The 20,584-nt window shown below is 42.0% G+C and overlaps 1 protein-coding gene across 1 annotated transcript in view; it reads left to right on the forward strand.

Moving 5' to 3' along the window:
- The window catches only part of PDCD2L (programmed cell death 2-like), a 59,536-nt gene extending 41,972 nt beyond the window's left edge, over positions 1–17,564 (forward strand). The window contains 1 exon segment of the mRNA XM_006887847.1: positions 17,434–17,564. Coding sequence (XP_006887909.1) covers positions 17,434–17,564 — 131 coding nt within the window.
- Positions 17,565–20,584: the final 3,020 nt, after the last annotated feature.

Here is a 20,584-nt window from a genome sequence, read left to right on the forward strand (position 1 = left end):
GACTTTCAGCAATCCATTGTATAGGTAATCATCTTCTTTGGCCTGTCCAAGGAAACCCAAACCTGCAGATGGCAGGCATGCATCCCATCCCCCACCTCTTGCGCAGGTGGCCAGCAGGGAGCCCCCCCCTCCAGCATGGGAGGCCGTTGGGGGCACGCCCCCCCACCCCGCCGCACGGGTGCTCAGCGTGTGCACGGCCCCTCTTTTGCAGGCACCCGCTTCCCCTACAGCCACCATCTTGGCACCAAGAATTCTCTCCAGAACAAGTCCACCTTGCAGCAGTGTGGTGGCTTCGCTATACCAGTCCTGAGGAGGGCCGGTGCCCAGCATCCATCCTGGGTGAGGGAATCCATTCGTTCGGGCTGTGGAAGCCTCATGGAGCTGCAGTGGCTGTGTGGCTCGGCGTGGGCTCTGCAGGGCGTGGGGGTGGGGGGGGGGGTTGGGAGCCATAAGACTCACCCATTTCTCCTTGGGAATTCTTGAATTCCTGTTGTTGAGCCTCAATCTTCACTAAGTGCCAGTCATCAACTGTTTAAGTGTTCAATTCTTAATAAGCCAAAGTCTGTGGAAGGCTATAATGGCCCTGCTTTAAGTGGTTCACTGCTCCTGCAGCTCACCACGCTGTCTATGCCTCCGCCGCCATTTTGGATCCTGCAGATACTTCTTTTTGGTTTGTTGTTGTTCTTGTTGTGTACGGTCGAGTTGGATCTTACTAGTATAGGAGAAGATTGTCCCTCCTCCAATAAAGCATCTGGTGGATCTGAACCATGCATCTTTGGGATTGCAGTGCGGCTTCTTGCCATAGGCCACCAGATCTCCCTTGCAAATATTTTTTTTCTAATTTATTATTAATTTCAATGAAAATTTAGAGAGACTTTGGATTTCCATTCATTCATTGTTGCACTTTTCTTCCCTCCCAGTCTTCCCCTCTAGTACATTATCCTCTGGGAAAAGTAAAAGAAAAATTCTTTCATTGTTTTACAGTCCCTCCCCCAGGTCCACTCCACTATACAGCCTTTGTTCTGGACTCCTGTCATGACAAAAATTCCTAATAATTTTCCCTCTTAAACAGTTTTCTCCCTCATCTGTTTCAATGCAGTATATATACATCATTGAACCCATCCTTCTCAGGCTCCTCCCAACTGGAGGTCAGTCCTGTTTTACAACAGTGGCACCATCCAGTATTTGTCCATTTGTGACTGAGATATTTCACTCAGCATAATGTCCTCCAGGGTCATCCATTTTGAATAATATTGCATGAGTTCCTTGTTTTTCAATGCAGCATAGTATTCCATTGTGTGAATATATCAGAGCTTCTCTGTCCATTCGTTTGTTGATGGGCACTTAGGTTGTTTCCAACTCCGTGCAATTGTGAACAAGCCACCATAAACATGGGTGTGCATATATTTGCTTGGGTGGCGATTATGGTCTCTTTGGGGTATATTCCCAGTAGTGGAATTGCTGGGTCAAATGGTATCTCTATTTACAACATTTTGAGAAAGCGCCATACTGCCTTCCACAGTGGTTGCACCATTTTACACTCCCACCAACAGTGAATAAGGGTTCCAGTTTCTCCACAATCTCGCCAGCATTTACTGTTTGCTGTTCTGTTAAATTTTGCTATTCTGACTGGGGTGAGATGATATCTCATAGTTGTTACAATTTGCATCTCTCTTAGAGGTAGGGATTTTGAACATTTCTTCATGTGCTTGTTAGCCATCTGAATGTCGTCTTCGATGAAGTGTCACAAATATTTAAAAAAAAAAAAAACACAACAACTTTACACATAGACCTTACCTGATAGAAAAGTTGGAAAAAATGAAGAAGGAATGATATTCAAAAAGTATGGATTTGGTAACAGACGTGAGCCTGCTAATAGAATAATTTTGCATGTTCAGTGATTGATTCATTGCAAATACTTTGTTGTTGTTTTTCTTGTGTGCAAGAGATCAGATTGACTACATCTGTGGAAGGAGTCATTGATAACATATTGTGAGATACACACACATACACATACAGAGAGAGAGAGAGATTTTTTAAGTATAATTTTCATTTTATTTTCAGACTATTTTTTTTTTCTTGAGCCTTTAAGGAACCAGATCTTTACATGGGCTTTGGTGGTGGTCGGGGAGGGCTAAATCTGGGTGGAGGTATTTTCTCCTTCCGGGCTTCATGAGAATGGTTTCTCACCACTTTTCTGTGATTGGTACAACTGAAACAATCGTGCAGTTTCACATAGAGCTTTGGAAGCACATATGTGTTGAAGATACTCGCTTCAGAAATGCCCCTGACGGCAGTTGTTTTTCAAAATACAGACTTCTTAATTGCCTTGTCTTTGGACATGCGGTGGTTGCAGTTTATATGGCTGCAGCCCTTTCTGACACAACTATTATTTCTCCTTTTTTATGTTATCTTGGAAGTGACGGCCTAAGAAAGCAATATGTATTTCTGTATCAACAGTCAATTCTAGTCCACGGTGGACTTTGGAACAGACCATCATAATCTCATGTGCATGTTCAAATTGAAGCTGAAGAAAATTAAAACAAGTTCATGAGATCCAAAATATGATCTTGAGTCTATTTCACCTCAATTTCAAAATCATCTTAAGAGTAGGTTTGAGGAGAGGTGCATGGTTCAAATCCACCAGTTGCTCTGTTGGAGAAGGAGGAACAAGCTCCTCCTGTACCAGTCAGATCTGATTTGACGGTACACAAAAAAAAAAATGAAATAAAATAGAAGAAAAAAAAAGACTAGGTTTGAAACCCTGGACACCAACGATCGAAGACCAGATGATTTGTGGGATGACCTTAAGGATAGCATCCATGAAGAAAACATGACCGGTCGTTCCAAAGAGGAGAAAGAAAAGGGAAAAAAAGGATGTCAGAAGAGACCAAAAATTGCACTAGAGTGTTGAGAAGTCAGAACAAATGGATAAAATGCTGAAGTAAATGAACTGAAGATTTCAAAGGGCAGCCCAAGAAGACAAAAAGCACAGTATTATAATGGAATATGCAGAGAGCTGGAATTGGAGAATGAAAAGGGAAGAAACAGCATAGACCAGTGAGCACATCTCTCAAGCTGAGAGAACTGAGAAACAAATTTAATCCTCAAGTCACAATAATGAACATATATATGGGCACTGTGTTGAATGATCCAAGAACTATCAACAAGATGGAGGGAATACGCAGAGCACTATATCAAAAAGAATTGACTGAGAGTGAGAAATTTTAGGAAGTACCATATGAAGAAGAACCAGTAGTAATGAAGGAGGAAATTGAAGTTGCATTGAAGGCACTGGCAAAGAATAAGGCCCCGGAAATCAATGGAATACTGATTTACATGTTTCAGCTAACAGATGCAGCCCTGATGCGCTCACCAATCTATGCCAGGAAATTTGGATGACAGCTCTCTGACTGTCTGAATGGAAGAATAGTATATTTGTCCCCAATTCCAAGAAAAGTGATGCAACAGGTTATGGAAACTGTCAAACAGTATTACTATCGTGTTGTAGTTGGTAGTTGCCCTGAGGCCAACTACAACTCTTAGTGACCCTGTGAACAATATATCTGAACTGTGCCCTGTCTTATGCCATCCTCACTATCTCTGATATGTTGGAGCCTTTTGTTTTAGTTACTGTGTCAGTACATTTTGTGGACTATCCCTTTCTTCTTCTGACCCCCTACCTTTCCAAGCATGGTATCTTTTTCCCAAGGACAGTCCCCTCTTTACAACATGCCCAGGTTTGTAAGAGATGAAATGTCCCAGTTCTTACCTCTAAGAAGCACCCTGGTTGAACTCCCTCCTAAACAGTTATTTTGGCAGTACTTTTAACATCACAATTCAATGCATTGATTTTTCTTCTGTTATCTTTATTCATTGTCCAACTTGAAGATCCATAGGACATAACTGAAAACCCGATAGCCTGGATCAGGTGCATCTTATTCTTTAAGCTGGCATCATTGCTCAACAACATATAACAACAAATATTTTAAAGCAGTAGTTAGACAAAGCATTCATTATCCATAAGATAGATAAACATTCAGAAGAATTCATAAGCCTCAGCACATGACTCTTTCTAAAACATCCTAGTCTGATCTTCACAGTAAAAGTTCATTAGACTGTGGACCATAACAAATTATGACTGACATTGTGAAGAATGGAAATCCCTGAACGTTAGTTATGTTCATGCAAAATGTATACATAGATCAAGAAGCAGTTGTCTGAACAGAACAAGGAAATACATTGTATAGTTTAAAATCAGGAAAAGTTCAAAACAACTATGAAATATCATCTCACCCCAGTAAGAATAGCAAAATTTAACAGAACAGCAAACATCAAATGCTGCCGAGGTTGCCGAGAAACTGGAACCTTGATTCACTGTTGGTGCAAGTGTAAAATGGTGCAATCACTATGAAAGTCTGTATGGCACGTTCTCAAAAAGTTGCAAATACAAATACCATTCGACCCAGCAGTTCCACTACTGGAAATTTACCCTAAAACTATAACTGCCACCATGTAGATATATGCACACCCATGTTTATTGCAGCTTTGTTCACAATAGCAAAAAGCTGGAAACAACCCAAGTGCCCATCAACATACTAATGGATAGAGAAGCTGTGGTTTATTCACATAATGGAATACTATGCAGGATTGGAAAAAAAGGAACTCATGAAATAGATAAAATCGGTGACCCTGGAGGACATTATGCAGAGTGAAATATCTCAGTGATTTAAGGACAAATATTGCATAGGGCCACTGTTGTAAAATGGGACTGGCATCCGGGTTGAGGAAAGACAGAGAAGGAGGGAATGAATGATGTATACTGCATTGAAACAGATGAGGGAAAGAACTGTTTAAAAGGGATATGTTGTTGTTTGTTGTTGTTATGTGCCGTCGAGTCGTTTCCGACTCATAGCGACCCTATGCACAACAGCCCTAAACCCTGCTCTATCCTGCGCCAACCGCACTGCCTCTGACACACCCATCCCGATTACCCCAGTCACCGAATCAATCCATCTCATAGAGGGTCTTCCCCTCCTGCGCTGTCCCTCCACCCTCCCAAGCATGATGTCCCTCTCCAAGGACCCGTCCCTCCTGGCAACATGTCCAAAGTATGTCAGACGAAGCCCCAGAATCCTTGCCTCCAAGGAGTAGCTTGGTTTAATCCTCTCCAAGATGAATCTGTTTGTTTTCCTGGCAGTCCATGGTACATTCAGTACCCTTCTCCAGCACCACAGCTCAAAAGCATCCACTCTCCTTCTGTCCTCCCTAGTCATTGTCCAACTCTCTGATGCATAAGAAGCGATTGCAAAGACCATGGCCTGTATCAGGCGCACCTTAGTCTCCAGAGAGACACTGTTGCTCCTGAGTACCTTTGAGAGGTCCCTAACAGCAGACTTTCCCATCGCAGTACGCTTTTTGATTTCCTGACTGCTGGTACCAAGAGTGTTGACTGTGGAGCTGAGCAAACTGAAGCTCTGAACACTCTCAATCTCTTCGTCATCCGTCCTGACACTGCCAATTGGTCCAGTGGCGAGAATCTTTGTCTTCTTGACATTGAGCCTTAGTTCATACTGAAGGCTGCAGTCCTTGAACCTTCGCAGCAAGTGCATGAGGTCCTCCTCAGTTTCAGCAAGCAGGGTTGTGTCATCTGCATAACGCAGATTGTTAATAGATCTTCCACCAATCCTGATGCCACAATTCTCCTCATAGAGCCCAGCTTCTCGGATAATCTGCTCTGCATACATGTTGAAAAGGTATGGAGACAGGATGCATCCCTGGCATATGATTAGGTATTATTGTCATGACAGGAGTCCAGAGTGAAGGCTGCATAGTGGAGTAGATTTGTGGGGAGGGATTGCATAACAATGAATGAGTTTTACTTTTCAAGGAAAAGAGTGAATTGGGGGGAAGGGAGTGGGCCGGGAGAAAAGTGCACCAATGAATGAATGGAAACCCTAAGTCTCTAAACTTTGCATAAAATTAATTTTTTAAAAATCAGGAAACATGTACATCAGGATTGTCTCCTCTCTACCTGTTTAGTTTGTATGCTGAGTAACTTATTTAAGAAACTAAACCATGTGAAAATGAATTTGGCATCAGGATTGGAGAAAGACTTAACTTGGATGACAACTTAGCTGAAAGAGAAAACTTGAAACCCATACTACAGAAAATCAAAACCTACAGCCTTCAATATGGATGATATTCAGTATCACAAAAATGAAAAGCTTCCCCACTGGGCCTGTAGGCACCAATTTGACAGAGGGGGAAAAGATTTGAATTGTGAACAATAATGTTTTACTTGGATCCACAATCATCCACAGTAACAACAGTCAGGAAATCAAAAAACATAATGCATTGGGGAAAATCTCTCAGGGACCTATTTAAAGTGCTAAAGAGCAGCGATGCCAGCTTAAAGACTAGGGTGTGCCTGATCCAACCCATGACATTTTCAGTTGCTTTATATGCATCTGAAAGTTGGACAATGAATAAGGGAGTCTGAAGCAGAATCCATGCATTTGAATTGTAGTGTTGGAGAAGAGTACTGAATATCCTATTGATGCTGTGATATCAAAGGTTGCCAATCTTACTGTCTCCAACACACCCATTCCCAGTCACTGAATCAGTCCATCTTCATTGAGGGTCTTCCCTCCACCTTCCCAAGCATGATATCCCTCTCCAAGGACTGATCCCACCTTGCAACATGTCCAAAGTATGTCAGACGGAGCTTCAGAATCCTTGCCTCCAAGGACCAGCCAAGCTTCACCCTCTCTAGGATGAACTTGTTTGATCTCCTAGCAGAGATAGGACTAAGGTGGGATAAAAGCCCCACCCTACCAAAGGTTTATATAAACTCATAGGATCTCTCTTTCAGATGCCTGTTTTCCAGCTATACTGAGACTGATAATCAGCAGTGCTCACCAATCTTTCTCTTTTTTTTTTTTTTTTAAGAGATCAAACTATATTGGTGATTACAGGAAGGAGTGAAGAAAAACAATGGATATACTAATGGTGAAGGGGGAAAAAAATCACCCAAATTAAGGATAATATTGCACATCCAGTTATCACAATTGATATAAATAAGTTACGCACTTGTAAAAAGTTGATTTGGAGGGGAGTTCTGGTGGCCTAGTGGCAAGGAGCTGCAACTACAATCCCAGAGGCGCATGGTTCGAATCCACCAGATGCTCTGCCGGGGGAGGAGGGACAGTTTCCTCCTGTCAGATCTGATTTGATGGTACACTCACACAATAATAATAATAATAATAATAATAAAAGTTGATATGGCAAAAGTTGTTTGATTGATATGCACAATATTTTTTAAAAAAATATAGCTATGGATGCTTTAAAAAATTTTTTTTGTTATTTTTATTTTATTTGATGACATATTCTTGAGCCATAAGTTTTTGTTTCTTCAGTTTCTTCTGGGAGATCTTTTTCTTCTGGGCAACCTCCTCTTCTGGTTTAGGAACAATCTGTTCCTTTCCAGTAAGGATCAATATGGCAGGGAGAACTCATGTAGGGCTTAATCCGACCATGACCTCTGTACGTGTGGTGGCGCATCTTGAGAGCTTTGTTCACCTGGATATGTTCAATGTCCAGAGAATCAACATCTAAACCCTTAAGTTCAGCATTACTTTTGTCGTTTTAAAGCATATACAACAAAAACTGGGCATTCTTTTTAGGCTGCTGACTATGTTGTGTCCAACCCCATTGTTTGGCCTGGGCACACTTACCAATTCCACCATTGTAACATCGTAACGGCACACGCTGCTTTTGCAAAGTGACATCTTTCAGATACTTGGTGGTTTTCCGGATATGCATACCCTTGATGGCCTGGGCAATTTCTCGGGTGTTCTTAAAATGGACCCGGAGATTTGAGCCTCTTGATTTGTATGATTTTCTGGGATTTGTATGATTTTCTGGGATTTTCTGGGTCAAACAAGTGGCAAACCATTCTGGGAGATCACCTGAGGCTGCTCACAGGAAAGTTTTGTTTTTTTAAAAAAAAAAATTTCCATTCATCCATTTTTGCACACTTTCCTCCCTGCCCACCCCTCCGCCCAGTTCACGTTTCTCTTTGAAAAGTTAAAGAAAAAAGAAAAATTCTTTCATTGTTATATAGCACCTCCTCCCCCCAGTCCACTCCATTATGCAGCTTTCATTCTGGACTCTTGTTATGACAGTAATACCTAATCATCCATTCCTCCTAAACAGTACTCTCCCTTATCTGTTTCAATGCAGTATATATTATTTATCCCCTCTTAGTTTCCCCCCAACTCTGATGTCAGTCCTGCTTTACAACAGTGGCATTATGCAGTATTTGTCCTTTTGTGACTGAGATATTTCACTCAGCATAATATCCTCCAGGGTCACCTATTTTGTATAATATTTCATGAGTTCCTTGTTTTTCAATGCAACATATTATTCCATTATGTGAATATATACTAGTCTCTTTAAAACTGGCCTGCACACAACAGTTGCATGAGTCATTCCCTGCTGGGCTTGAGTCTCAGGGAGACCTTATAGCAAACCACCAAATCCACAGGGCATGGAGGAGTGAGGGAACTGAACAAAGGAGAATTGATGTCAGAAATCATGAAGATACACAGGCAATCAAACATTTGGGACACTGTTGACTCTGCTTCTTGTAACTGATCTGCTGCTAATTTTAACAGAACAAAATATGAATACAACTGCCAAAAGAACAAACAAGTCTGTCTTGGAGGAAGTGCAACCAGGGACCTCACAGATGGCAGCTCTGCTCTGCTCTGCTCCTGCTCTGCCAAGGACAGGGACTTACTGACATTCTCTGCAGGCACTTGGCCAGATGCCACCTGGAATCACAGCTCATGGCACTTCAAGGTGTTGACAGAGGCACCTAGGAGCTGCCTGCAAATGCCTTTTACTTTGCCTCCATAGAGGCAAAGATGATGAAACTGTGTCACATACTTTGAGCATGTTGTAAAGAGGGCACAATCCTTGGAAAAAGACATCAAGCTTAGAAAGGTAGAAGGTCAGGGAGAGAAAGCTAAGACACTGTCCAATATGGATTAACTTCCAGAAGAACTGGTGCGTAGCAGATTTGAGTCCGTTTTTGGAACATGGGCAGAAATTCTCCTCAGGATCAAGAGCTAATCATCCCAAATAAGAAGTTATCTACCAGACATGGGACTTGGAGGACCTTGATTCCCAGCACATGTGCACATAAGTGATGTTTCTTGACCCAGAATCCTCTGTGACAGTCCAGGTTGGAGAGCCAGTCGTGTACTCAATTAGCCTAACCCCTCTTAATCATTTCCTGGAATTATTTCCCTTCTCACCCCTTCTCTTATAAAGCCCCACCACCATTTTATCCAGTAAGTACTGCTTTGCTTCTCCATGTCTCCCTTTGGTTTTTACTTTGTAAATTAGTTTTGGTTTTTATGAGTTCCCCGCCCCCCCCCACACACACACACAAGAAAGTCTCTTTCTCCACTTGCAGAGAGAAGTATGGACTTTTTCATGATTCTTGTGTCTCAAGAGAAGGAACTTAAATAAAAGGAGTATACTGGAGACATTTTTATATTGCTTTACATATAATTATTTGTTTATATTGTTGTGTTCATTCATGTATATTTTTCATCCTCTTCCTCCAACCACCAGACTCTGTTACCTTATGATTTCTCCACCTCTCTACTATCTCAACCCTCCTGTACCCTCCCCTTCCTTCTTTTGATATCCATACATCTTTTACTGGTTATCCTTTTCTTTTTACAATAATGTCTTATACAGTGTTTGTTCTTACATGCTTGAGTTAGTTCACTCAGCATAATTCTTTCTAGCCTCACCTATGTTGTTGTTGTTAGATGCCATTGAGGAATCGAATACAGCTCATAACGGCCCTATAAACAAAAGATCTGAATCTAGTCCTGTCCTTCACCATCCTCACACTTCCTGACATAAAGAGCCCATTGCAGCAGTCACCTTGTCAGTCCATCTGGTTGAGGGTCTTCCTCTTCTTCAGCGACCCTTCACCCTTCCCAGCATCATGTCCCTCTCCAAAGAATAGCACCTCCTAACAATATGTCCAAACTATGTGAGATGAAGCCTTACCATTCTTGCCTACAAAGAGGCAAGAATACACTCCAGCTGCACTCTCTCTAAGATATATCTTTTCATCTTCTTGGCCATCCATGGGATATTCAGTGCTCTTCTCCAACACCACAACTCAAAAGCATCAATTCTTTTTAGCTAGTAATTGGAAAGACCATTGGCCTGAATCAGATGCACCTTTGTCCTCAAACTGACATCACTACTCCTCAAGGGAGGGTCCCTAACTGCAGATTTTCCCATTGCAATGCATCTCCTTATTTCCTGACTGCATGTACCAATGTGTAGATCATTACAAGTTGTGGCTGACATTGGGAAGAATGAGAATCCCAGACCACTTGATTGTACTCATGAGGATCCTATACCTGGAGCAGGAGGCTGTTGTGTGAACAGAGCAGGGAATACTGCATGGTTTGGAATTGGGATTGGGAGTGCATCAGGGATGTATCCTGTCTCCATACCTGTCCAATCTGCATGCTGAGCAAATTATCTGAGAAGTGGGACTCTATGAAGAGAAATGTGGTATAAAGATTGGAGGAGGCCTCATCAATAACTTGCGTTATGCAGATGACACAATCTTACTTTCTGAAAGTGAGGAAGATTTGAACTTGTTGCAAAAGATTAAGGATTGCAGCCTTCAGTATGCCTTGCGTCTCAATATCAAGAAAACAAAGATTGTTACCACTGGACCAATAGGCAGTGTCATAATGATTGGAGAGGAGATTGAAACCATCAACAGTTTCATCTTGCTTGGATCCACAATTAACACCCTTCCTATGAGCAGTCAGGAAATAAGGAGAAGCATTGCAGTAGGGAAATCTGCAGTTAGGGACCTTTCTAAATTATTGTGTAATCTCCCATATTACATAGTAGTAGTTCTCAAAATCATTACTATTGAATGCTGGATAGTATTCTGTCTTGTGAATGTACTAAAATTTCTCAATCCAGTTGTTTGTTGATGGACAGTTGAGTTATTTCCCTGTTCTTACTGAATAATGCTGCTATGAACATTCGTGTACCACTCTATTTGTGTCTCAGTTCTGTTTTCCTGGGATATATTCCTAGCAGTTGAATAACTGGGTCATAAGGAACCTATATTCAGCTTTTTGAAGAAATGCCAAATTGCCTTCTAGAGTTGTACCATTTTACAATTCCCTCAACAGTGGGTGAGCGTTCCTAGCTCTCCACATCCTCTTCAGTATTTACTGCTTATTGTCCTGTTAAACTTTGCCTGCCACTGAGATTCATGTGAAATGGTATCTTATTGTGATTGTGATTTTCATCTCTTTTTCCAATGATGTTGAGTTTTTCTTCATGCTCTGTTGATCATCTTTCTCTGTGTAAGGTCTTTCCTCTTTTGTAATTGGGTTATCAGATTTTTTTCTTGTGGATGTCCTGTAGTCTTCTGTAAATTTTCATTATGAAATCCTTTTCTGAGATGTCATTGTCAAATGTTTTTCCCAGTTTTTATTTTCACCCTATTAGAAAAAGTTTTTGTTTTTAATTTCTTTATTGTGATTTTAATGAATGTTTACAGAAAAGTTAATTGTCATTCATTCATTGTTGCATAATTTCCTCCGGGCTTTCCCCACCCCAGTCCACTTTGTGACACACCTCTTACTCTGGATCACTGTCATACAGATAGTGCCTAATCATATATTTTTTTTAAACAGTTCTTTCCTTCATCTGTTCCAATGTAGTGTTCATTATCTATCTCCTCTCCTCCTAGTTTCTCCCCAACCCCTCAATGTCAGTCATATTTTATAACAGTGATATTATGCAGTATTTTTCCTTTTCTGACGGAAATATTTCACTTAGCGTAATGTCCTCCAGGGCACCTATGTTGTGCAATGTTTTACCAGTTCCTTGTTTTTCAATGCTGCTTATTATTCTATTATGTGAATATACTATAGTTTTTCTATCCATTCATTTATTGATTGGTGCTTCGGTTGCTTGACTCTGCTATTGTGAATAATGCAGCAATAAACATGAGTGTGCATACATCTGTTTGAGTGGCAGCTCTGTTTTCTTTAGGGTGTATTCCCAGTAGTGGAATTGCTGGGTCAAATGGTTTTTCTCTTTCCAACTTTCTGAGAAAGTGCCATACCATCTTCTGTAGTGGTTGCACCATTTTATACTTCCATCAGCACTGAGTAAGAGTTTGAGTCTCGCCACCGCCTCACCAGCATTTGTTGTTTTCTGCTCTTTTGAACTTTGCTATTGTGCTGGAGTGAGATGGTATCTCATAATTGTTTTGATTTGCATCTCTCTGATAGCTAGGGATTTTGAATATTTCTTAAGTGGTTTTTTTGCCATCTTGAATGTTGTCTGTGGTGAAGTGTCTATTCATATTCTATGCTGGGACTTAATCTTTAGAAGGTTCTATTCATCAATGTTATCCTCTCCTAATTGTGCATGGAGACATTTTCTTTTTTTTTTTTTTTTATTTCCAACTTTATTTTTTTCATTGTAAAAAACATGTATGGGGGGAGATTGGGCAAGGAAAAAATTGCAACAGTGAATGAAATTAATTAGCATTCCATAATGGTGGTGGCGGCAGAAAACAACATGGCAAGCTGCGGGAGCAGCAGACCACATGGAGGAGGGCCACCATGGCCTTCTACAGACCTCTGTTTATTGATAATTGAACAGTTAAACAGTTGATGACTAGTCTTCGGTGTGAATTAAGGCTCAACATCAGGAGATCAAGGAGTCCCAGGGAGGAATGGGTGAGTCCTGCGGCTCCCAGCCCCCTGCTGCTGAGTCTGTGCTGCCGCTGCAGCTCCATGAGGCTCCCACCACCAAACCCCAGAGATCCCCTCACCCAAGATGGATGGTAGGGAGAATTCTTGGAGCCAAGATGGTGGCGTTGGCAGGTTGGGGCTTCCCTGGGCAGGCCAGAGAGGAAGATTACCAATACAATGGATTGATGAGTGTCTCTATGAGCTGTCTACGACTCAACGACATTTAACTGTGCCAGCATGTCCAAGATGGCAGATATCCTCAATGCACCACATCTTTTGATCTGCTGTCTGCCTTTGCCAAGAACTGTTTAGACCTGGGGGGAGGTCTGTTCACTACTCTCAGGTCCCCTTCTCCACTTATAAAGGATAAGGGCAGTGACACCTACTTCAAATTATAGTATGACCACTTATTGGGTGGGGTTAATGGTGGTGGTACTGGAATTGGGGACGCTGTCCCTGGTCACATGGTCTTCAGTGAGGTGCGGGGTCCAGACTTGTGGGGGACTTTGGTGGGGGGTGTGCTGGCCAACCCCGGGGGTGTGTCACTTGGCCCACGGGGGTTGCCATCCAGCACTTGGGGCTGGTGGTTCATTCAGCCCCCAGTGGGGCGAGTTGGCCCTTCGGGTGAGCTCCTCAGCCCTTGTATTGTACCATCAGACTCCTGGGTAGAAAAAACTGGCTAGGGTATACAGAGAATTTTAATCAAGACTACTTTCCTCCACCCTCTCCCCCAGTACACCCATAAGTAACCCCCCTAAAGCCCTTCTGTTTGTAACTCACAAGTTTGTTCTCTCTAGATTTGCTTCCTTTTCTATAGGTAACCTTAACACTGAGTTTTACTCTAGACCTGACCCTGAACCCAGTTCCAGAGACAAAAAGGAAATACAACAGCCAGTTAAGGAAGCAAAGGAGGATGGAGCCTCAGGGTTCAGTCAGCCATCCCCACTGCATCCACCTGGGAAAACACTTTGCAGTCCAGAGGGGAGTAAATGTCAGGAAAACATCTTCTAACAGAACAAGAAGGCAAGTAGCTCCAACCCAAAACCACCAGTAAGGGGATAAAGTGTGCTCCCTTTCCCCCTTCACATCAATGCCCCTGTTCAGCATGAAGAAACCAGAGAGTCTGCGCCCAATTCCCAAATGAGAAACCCATAAGTGAAAAAGACAGTTTGTTTAATCACCATTGGACTATGCTTACCATTGCCCTGAATCATCTGGTCCCCACTGGATCCTTTTCATTTCCTTCACCTGCTCCGCCCTCCAACCAAATTGTACAGCCTTGCAACTGCATCCCTACAATTTTCAATGCTGCCCATCCTCACCCTTCTGCTCCCAACTCTCACCTCTGTGTATCCCCAACATGTTTTTCCCAATAAAATTAAAAAAAAAAATTTAAAAAAAACATGAATCGGGATACAAGTGGGTAAGAGTTGGAGGCAGAAGAGTGAGGATGGACAGGGATGAAATCACAGGGCTGCACATTTTGGTGGGTGGAGGGAGTGCATGAAGGAAATTAGAAAGATTCAGTGGGGACCAGAAGAGATAGGGTAATGGTGAGCATAGTCCAATGGTGGTGATTGTTTTTTTTTTAACAAAAAAATTTCTCATTCACTTGTGGGTTTCTCATTTGGGAATGGGGAGCAGACTCTGTGGCTTCTTCATGAGGTGAAGGGGAAGAGGAGCCCCCTTTAACACATTACTGGTCATCCTGAGTTGAGGCGGCATGCCTTCTTGTTTAGTTAGAAGATATTTTCCTGACATTTTCTGCCCTCTCGACTGCAAAGTGTTTGCCAAGGTGAGTCCAGTGGAACTTGCTAGCTGAAACTTGAGGTTCCATCCTCCTTTGCTTCCTTAGATAGTAGTTATATTTCCTTTTTGTCTCTGGAATTGGGCTCAGGGTTCAGGTCTGGAGCAAGATTCAGTGTTCAGGTTACCTATAGAAAAAGGAACAAACCTAGAGAGAACAAACTTGTGAGTTACAAAGAGAAGGGCTTTGGAGGTGTTACTTACAGATGTACTGGAGAAGAAGGTGGAGGAAAGTGACTTAGAATTCCTCATATACACTAGGCTGCTCTCCCCAGCAACCTGACAGGTCTCTCTGGGCACTGGGCTGCTCTCCCCGGGGGCTGGGTGGCACACCCTAGGGTTGAGGAGGCTCTCCTTAGTGGCTGGGCTGTATTCTCCGAAAGTTGGATGGCAGTCCTCGGAGACCAGGTGGCACTCCCCCCACCAAAAATCCCCCGAGGTCTGGACCCTGCGCTCCACTGGAGATCAGGGCCAGGAACAACACTCCTGGCTCCAGTGCCAACACCATTGTGCCTCTTCCCTCCACCAAGTGTTCCAACTGCAATTGGAAGTAGGTAGACATCACTACCCTCCGGAAGTTCTTGGCAGCAGTAGTCAAGAAATAGAAAGATGTGGTGAATTAGGGAGATCTGCTCTCCAGGTTCTGTTGTTGTTGTTAAGTGCCTTCTAGTCATAGACAACTCAAAGCAACCCTATGAACATTTCATGAACACTTGAACTATGAACCCTGTGAACACCTGAATAACTTTCATCTTTTCTCTAAGTTCGTAGAGTTTCTGGAGGCAAGCTATTTTGGAAGTGGATGTCACTCCTGCTTCCAAGCTTGTTTTAATCAGGGAGCTCCGCCAAACACTGCCCACCATGGGTAACCATTATTGCATTTGACACATCAGTGTCACCGTGTTTTAGTGTCACAGCAACCACAAGTTACCTCTGTACAGCTAATTGGCAAATAAATGATATACCACTTAGAAGAATTTTTGAGCAAAAATTCTTAAAACCAGGCCTGTGGGCTGCAGATTAAAATCACCCACCTTGGGAGGGGGGAGGGGTTTGTGCGGGGAGAAGGGTGCATGAATGAATGGAATTCCAAAATCTCTGTAGATGTTCATTGAAATGAAAAATAAACAAACTAAATTAAAAAAAAATTACCCACCTTTGGCTTGGTAGCATAACTTTCTATCCTCTAGGCCAACAGAGCTCTCTCTATGGCTTACCGTAATTCTATGAACAACAGATCTAATCCTTGCTCTATCTTATGCCAGCCCCACAATCCGAGGCTCGCTTGAGCTCATTGCTACAGACACTGTATCAATCCATCGTGTTGAGGATTTCTTTTTCTCCTCTGACCTATCCAAGGAAATCTTCTTCACTGACAGCTAGATGCTCTCCTGTATCTAGTCCTTCACCTCCTGCTGCTCCATGGTGTTGTGTCCCTCCCTTGCGGGGGCCCCTGGCCACTGGCATCCGCTGCCACCAGCCATGCAAGGGCTTTGCCACTCTGGCTACAGTGCCAGCTCAGCAGCATGCAGCTGGTGGAAGTGGGACTCACCCATGTGTTTTTGAGAATCTTTGCCCTCTTAATGTTTGCCTCAGTCCATATTGAAGGCCAGTATAGTCAACTATTTAACTGTTCAAGTATAGATAAATTGCAGGCTGTGGTGGGCTGTTTCAATGCGGCTTGCTGCGCCTCCTGCTCCTCAGGCTGCTTCCCCCACTGCCTCCATCTTTGTTCCTGGAGACATTTTTTTATTGATCACATTTTAAAGGTACTTATTCAGCAACAGCAGTAGACACTGTTTTTGCTTTAACTTACTTTTCAACCTCTAAAAGTGAAATTATTCTGTAGAAATGTGTTATCCTGATGACATTTGATCTTTCTCCTCCAATTATATTATCTTTACATTATTTAGTTTCTTTATTTTGTAATGATTATTTAAATGTGCAGTTTCTGTTTAATCTTACAATCATGATTAATATTATCTGACTGTAGCTTTCAATATGGATTGAAGCTCAATGTCAAGAAAAAAAAGATTCTCACCACTGGGTCTTGCTGGCTCCACAATCAAACTCTTGGGACCAGCAACCAGGAAATTAAGAGACTAATTGCATTGGCAAAGTTGGCTGTCAGAGACCTCTCCAAAGTACTAAAGAGCAGTGATGTCAATATGGAGACTAAAGTATGCCTGATATAGTCCATGGTCTTTGCAATCACTTGCTATGCATCATCAGAGAGCTGAACAATGACTAGAGATGATAGAAGGAGAATTAATGCCCTTGAGTTGTGCTTTTGGAGAAGAGTTTTGATTGAATACACCATGGACTGCTAAGAGAGTGAACAGGTTTGTCATGGAGAGGGTTAAACCAGGCTTCTCCTTGGAGACAAGGATTCTGAAGCTTCATCTGACATACTTTTGACATGTTGCAAGGAGAGACCAGTCCTTGGAGAAGGACATCATGCTTGGGAGGGTGGAGGGACAGAGCAAGAGAGAAAGTCTCTCAATTAGATGAATTGATTCAGTGACAGGGTTAATGGGGGTAGGTATGTCAGAGACAATAAAATTAGCACAGGATAGAGCAGAGTTTAGGGCTGTTGTACGTAAGGTCCCTATGAGTTGGTGGCAACTCAGCAGCACATAACAATAACATCACAAAAAGGTAAAGAAAGAAACTTGCCAAACATGGGAGTATAGACTCTGCTTCTTCTCCAGACTCTAGTCTTTGTCCAGTGTGCAAATCTTCAGATATTGAGTATATTATATAACACTTGCTTATTATGTTTATTTTTCAGATCTTTCCCTGGAATTTGGAATAATTTTGATTTACACATGTGAGAAAAGTTGCTGGCCTGAAAATCGTCAGATACCCATGGAAGAATTTTGTATTAAACAAGATGACCCAGATGAATTATTATTTAAATAAAGCCTTTTTCTTTGTCAATGAAAACATATTAGTGACCAATTTGGTGTTTCTACCTCATAATTTATCAACTCTTTTTAAAAAATTATTTCTGTTTTGTTATTTTTTGTGTGTACCATCAAATCTGATCTGATTGGTACAGGAGGAGATTGTCCCTCCTTCTCCAGCAGAGGATCTGGCGGATTTGAACCGCATACCTCTGGGATTGCAGTGTATCTTCTTGCCACTAGGCCACCAGAGCTCCCTTAACTCTTTAAGTGTTGCCCTTTTTTTGCCTTCTTTGGAGCTGAGACTTCCAAGCTGTTGATGGTAGACTGCTCACTTCTTCCAGGGTCAGTGGTCAGTGGCTTAGAAAGCAGCTTTTTCCAACCCTGGGGCAGCTACTGTCTCATAGGTTTTGAGAAGGAAGGGAGAGCAGCTGAAGGGGAGCATCTTACTACCTTTTAAGCCTCTGCACCTTCTTGTAGTCTGTTGCCTGCTCTGGATATTGTCAGATCAGTTATTCCATCTGTTCTATTGTTTGAGCCACAGACCTTGTGACATTGCCTGATCTCACCTGTCCTTGTTTGGCTCCCTGTACCCACTTTCTGTCCCTTTTGTATCATAGAAGCCCACTAATGAAAATTCACTGCTGTCCGGATAATTCTGACTTTTAACAACCCTGGAGGACAGAGTAGAACTGCCCAAAAAGCTGTATTTTTTTTTTAATTTAAAATTGATTTTCATACAGTAATTCATTTACATGTATTTCATTCATCTACATTGTGTTCCATACAATCCCTCATTTACATTGTGTTCCATACATTTATTTACATTGTAACCCATATAATTAATTACCACTGATCTATGCCTATTATTACACCATATTTTCAAGTCCCCATTGCATCTTGCCTATTCCCTCTTCCTCTTCCCAGTCTTCCCACTAAATTTTGTTATTTCCCCCCTTTCCCCTCTCCCTTTTGGATATTTACACATCTGAGTAGTTACCCCATTTTTAAAAAAACATAAATCTCAATGGAAGAAGACTGTCACATCTTTCTCACAGAGTGGTGGATGAGAACTTAACCACTGTGACATTACAGCTTTTAACATCTCTCATAAACTCTCCTACCAACCATGTAGAGGTCTGATTTTGTCTAGGCCAGTGAGACTTTTCAGTATTGCTGTAAACAATTTGTTTTGCTATACTGGTAAATAACACTTTAACCCCAGATTTCTCATGGCTTGGGGGTTTCCTGAGCATTGTGTGCCTGGTGAGAGTACCTGATCCTATCCATCCTAGCACCTGGGGAAATGTGGCAACAGAATGAAACAATCCTGTGCCATGCTTACAGTTTGCTGTATGTGTGTTAGCCCATTGTTGAAGCCATTGTGTAAATCCATCTCATTGATTCACTCACTCTCTATATTACCGAGCATGACCAGGGATTGTCCAAAGCATATAAGACACATGCAGAAATTGAAAATTTTAGGTGCTGTTCATTGAGGCTTCAGATACAAAGAGATTTGCACAGAAAAACTGAGTGTAGCCCATAGAACCCCCTGCCAGTGAATTGATTCTGACTCCTTGCAACCTCCCTTGCAATTGGGTTTCTGAGGCCTTAGGTCTTTATGGAAGAAGAATGCCCAGCTTTCTTCTTGGGAATAATTGGTGCGTTCAGCCGGCTGTCCTTTTGTTTAGCAACACAACATGTAAGCTAATAAACCACCAAGTAAGCTTTCAATTCCTTCTTTCTCTGCCATCCCAAGAAGCGACTGCTAGTTTCATTGTAGCACTTCTGCTATGGCAGAGACCCTCAGGCCACTGTTGCAACTGTAGCTCTAAACAGCACACACAGATTTGAAGCTAGTTTACTTTGGATTAAACTGGCCAGGGATGAGAGAGCATAGGTTAGATTTATTGCAGAAATGTGTTTTTGTGGTCAGAAATGCAAATGGACATTTTCAGGTATTTGAAATAAGTGTTCTATGTCCCACTTTTAGACGGAGAATTAGGAAATGTGGTCGAGTGGCAAGGAATTGCCAACTCTAAAGGATACAGTTTGAATGTATCAGCTGCTCCATGAAAGAAAGATGGGTAATCTCTTCCTGTGCCATTTACAGCCTCTGAAGATTCACTTGAGGGTCACTATGAGTTGGTTCCAACTTGAAGACACATAACAGATGGAGAAGGACTATACTTCTGAGAGAATATTCATGTATTTAGTCATGCACACTTTGTTCCAGGTCTCACCTTTGTAAATAGAATGTGGATTAATAAAAGCATGCCCATGATGTAGACATATATAACACTTTTTTCTTTGGGATGAGGGGTGTTTCCTAACTTTTTTTTTTAATTACTTGCTGTGTTCTGTCAAATCAGAACCAGCTGGCACAGGAGGAGATTGCCCCTCCTCCAGTGGAGCATCTGGTGGATTCAAACCATGCACCTTTGGAATTGCAGCACAGTTTCTTGCCACTAGGCTACCAGAGCTCCCTTCATAACATATTTTAAGAAAGCAAATTGTAAGAAGATAATCCCACTACTAACCTTTTTTAAAGAGGTAAAGGCCATGTGGGGATGTCCCTATCTGGCCTTTACCATCTAAACAAAGGAGAGCTGTCCCCATCAATAGCATCAATAACACAAAACCAATTCCCATGAGGTCAGACATATCCCTCAGGCTCCATACCTCTATTAATCTCAACACTAATTTTACTGCTGTACTGAGTCCAAAATGTGATGCAATAGCTCACAGACCACACAGAACCGTACTAGGGATTTCAAAAGATTATTACAAAAGCACAAGGTACACAAATTTTGATGCAAATCAATATAAAATTGCTCAATTTAATGGTGAGACTAGCCAATCCCCTTGTGGATGGGCTAATATGCCCTATTTGCCTATTTCTGCTCATATATATGGAAGAGTCTAGTTCAGTGGCTAGGAAAGCCATTTTTTTTTAAATTTTGATTTAGTTTGTTTATTTTTCATTTCAACATCTACAGAGATTTTGGAATTCCATTCATTCATTGTTGCACC

Source organism: Elephantulus edwardii, unplaced genomic scaffold, assembly GCF_000299155.1.
Source record: "Elephantulus edwardii isolate Elephantulus edwardi_28Jun2011 unplaced genomic scaffold, EleEdw1.0 scaffold00062, whole genome shotgun sequence".
In the NCBI taxonomy this organism is placed as follows: Eukaryota; Metazoa; Chordata; class Mammalia; order Macroscelidea; family Macroscelididae; genus Elephantulus; species Elephantulus edwardii.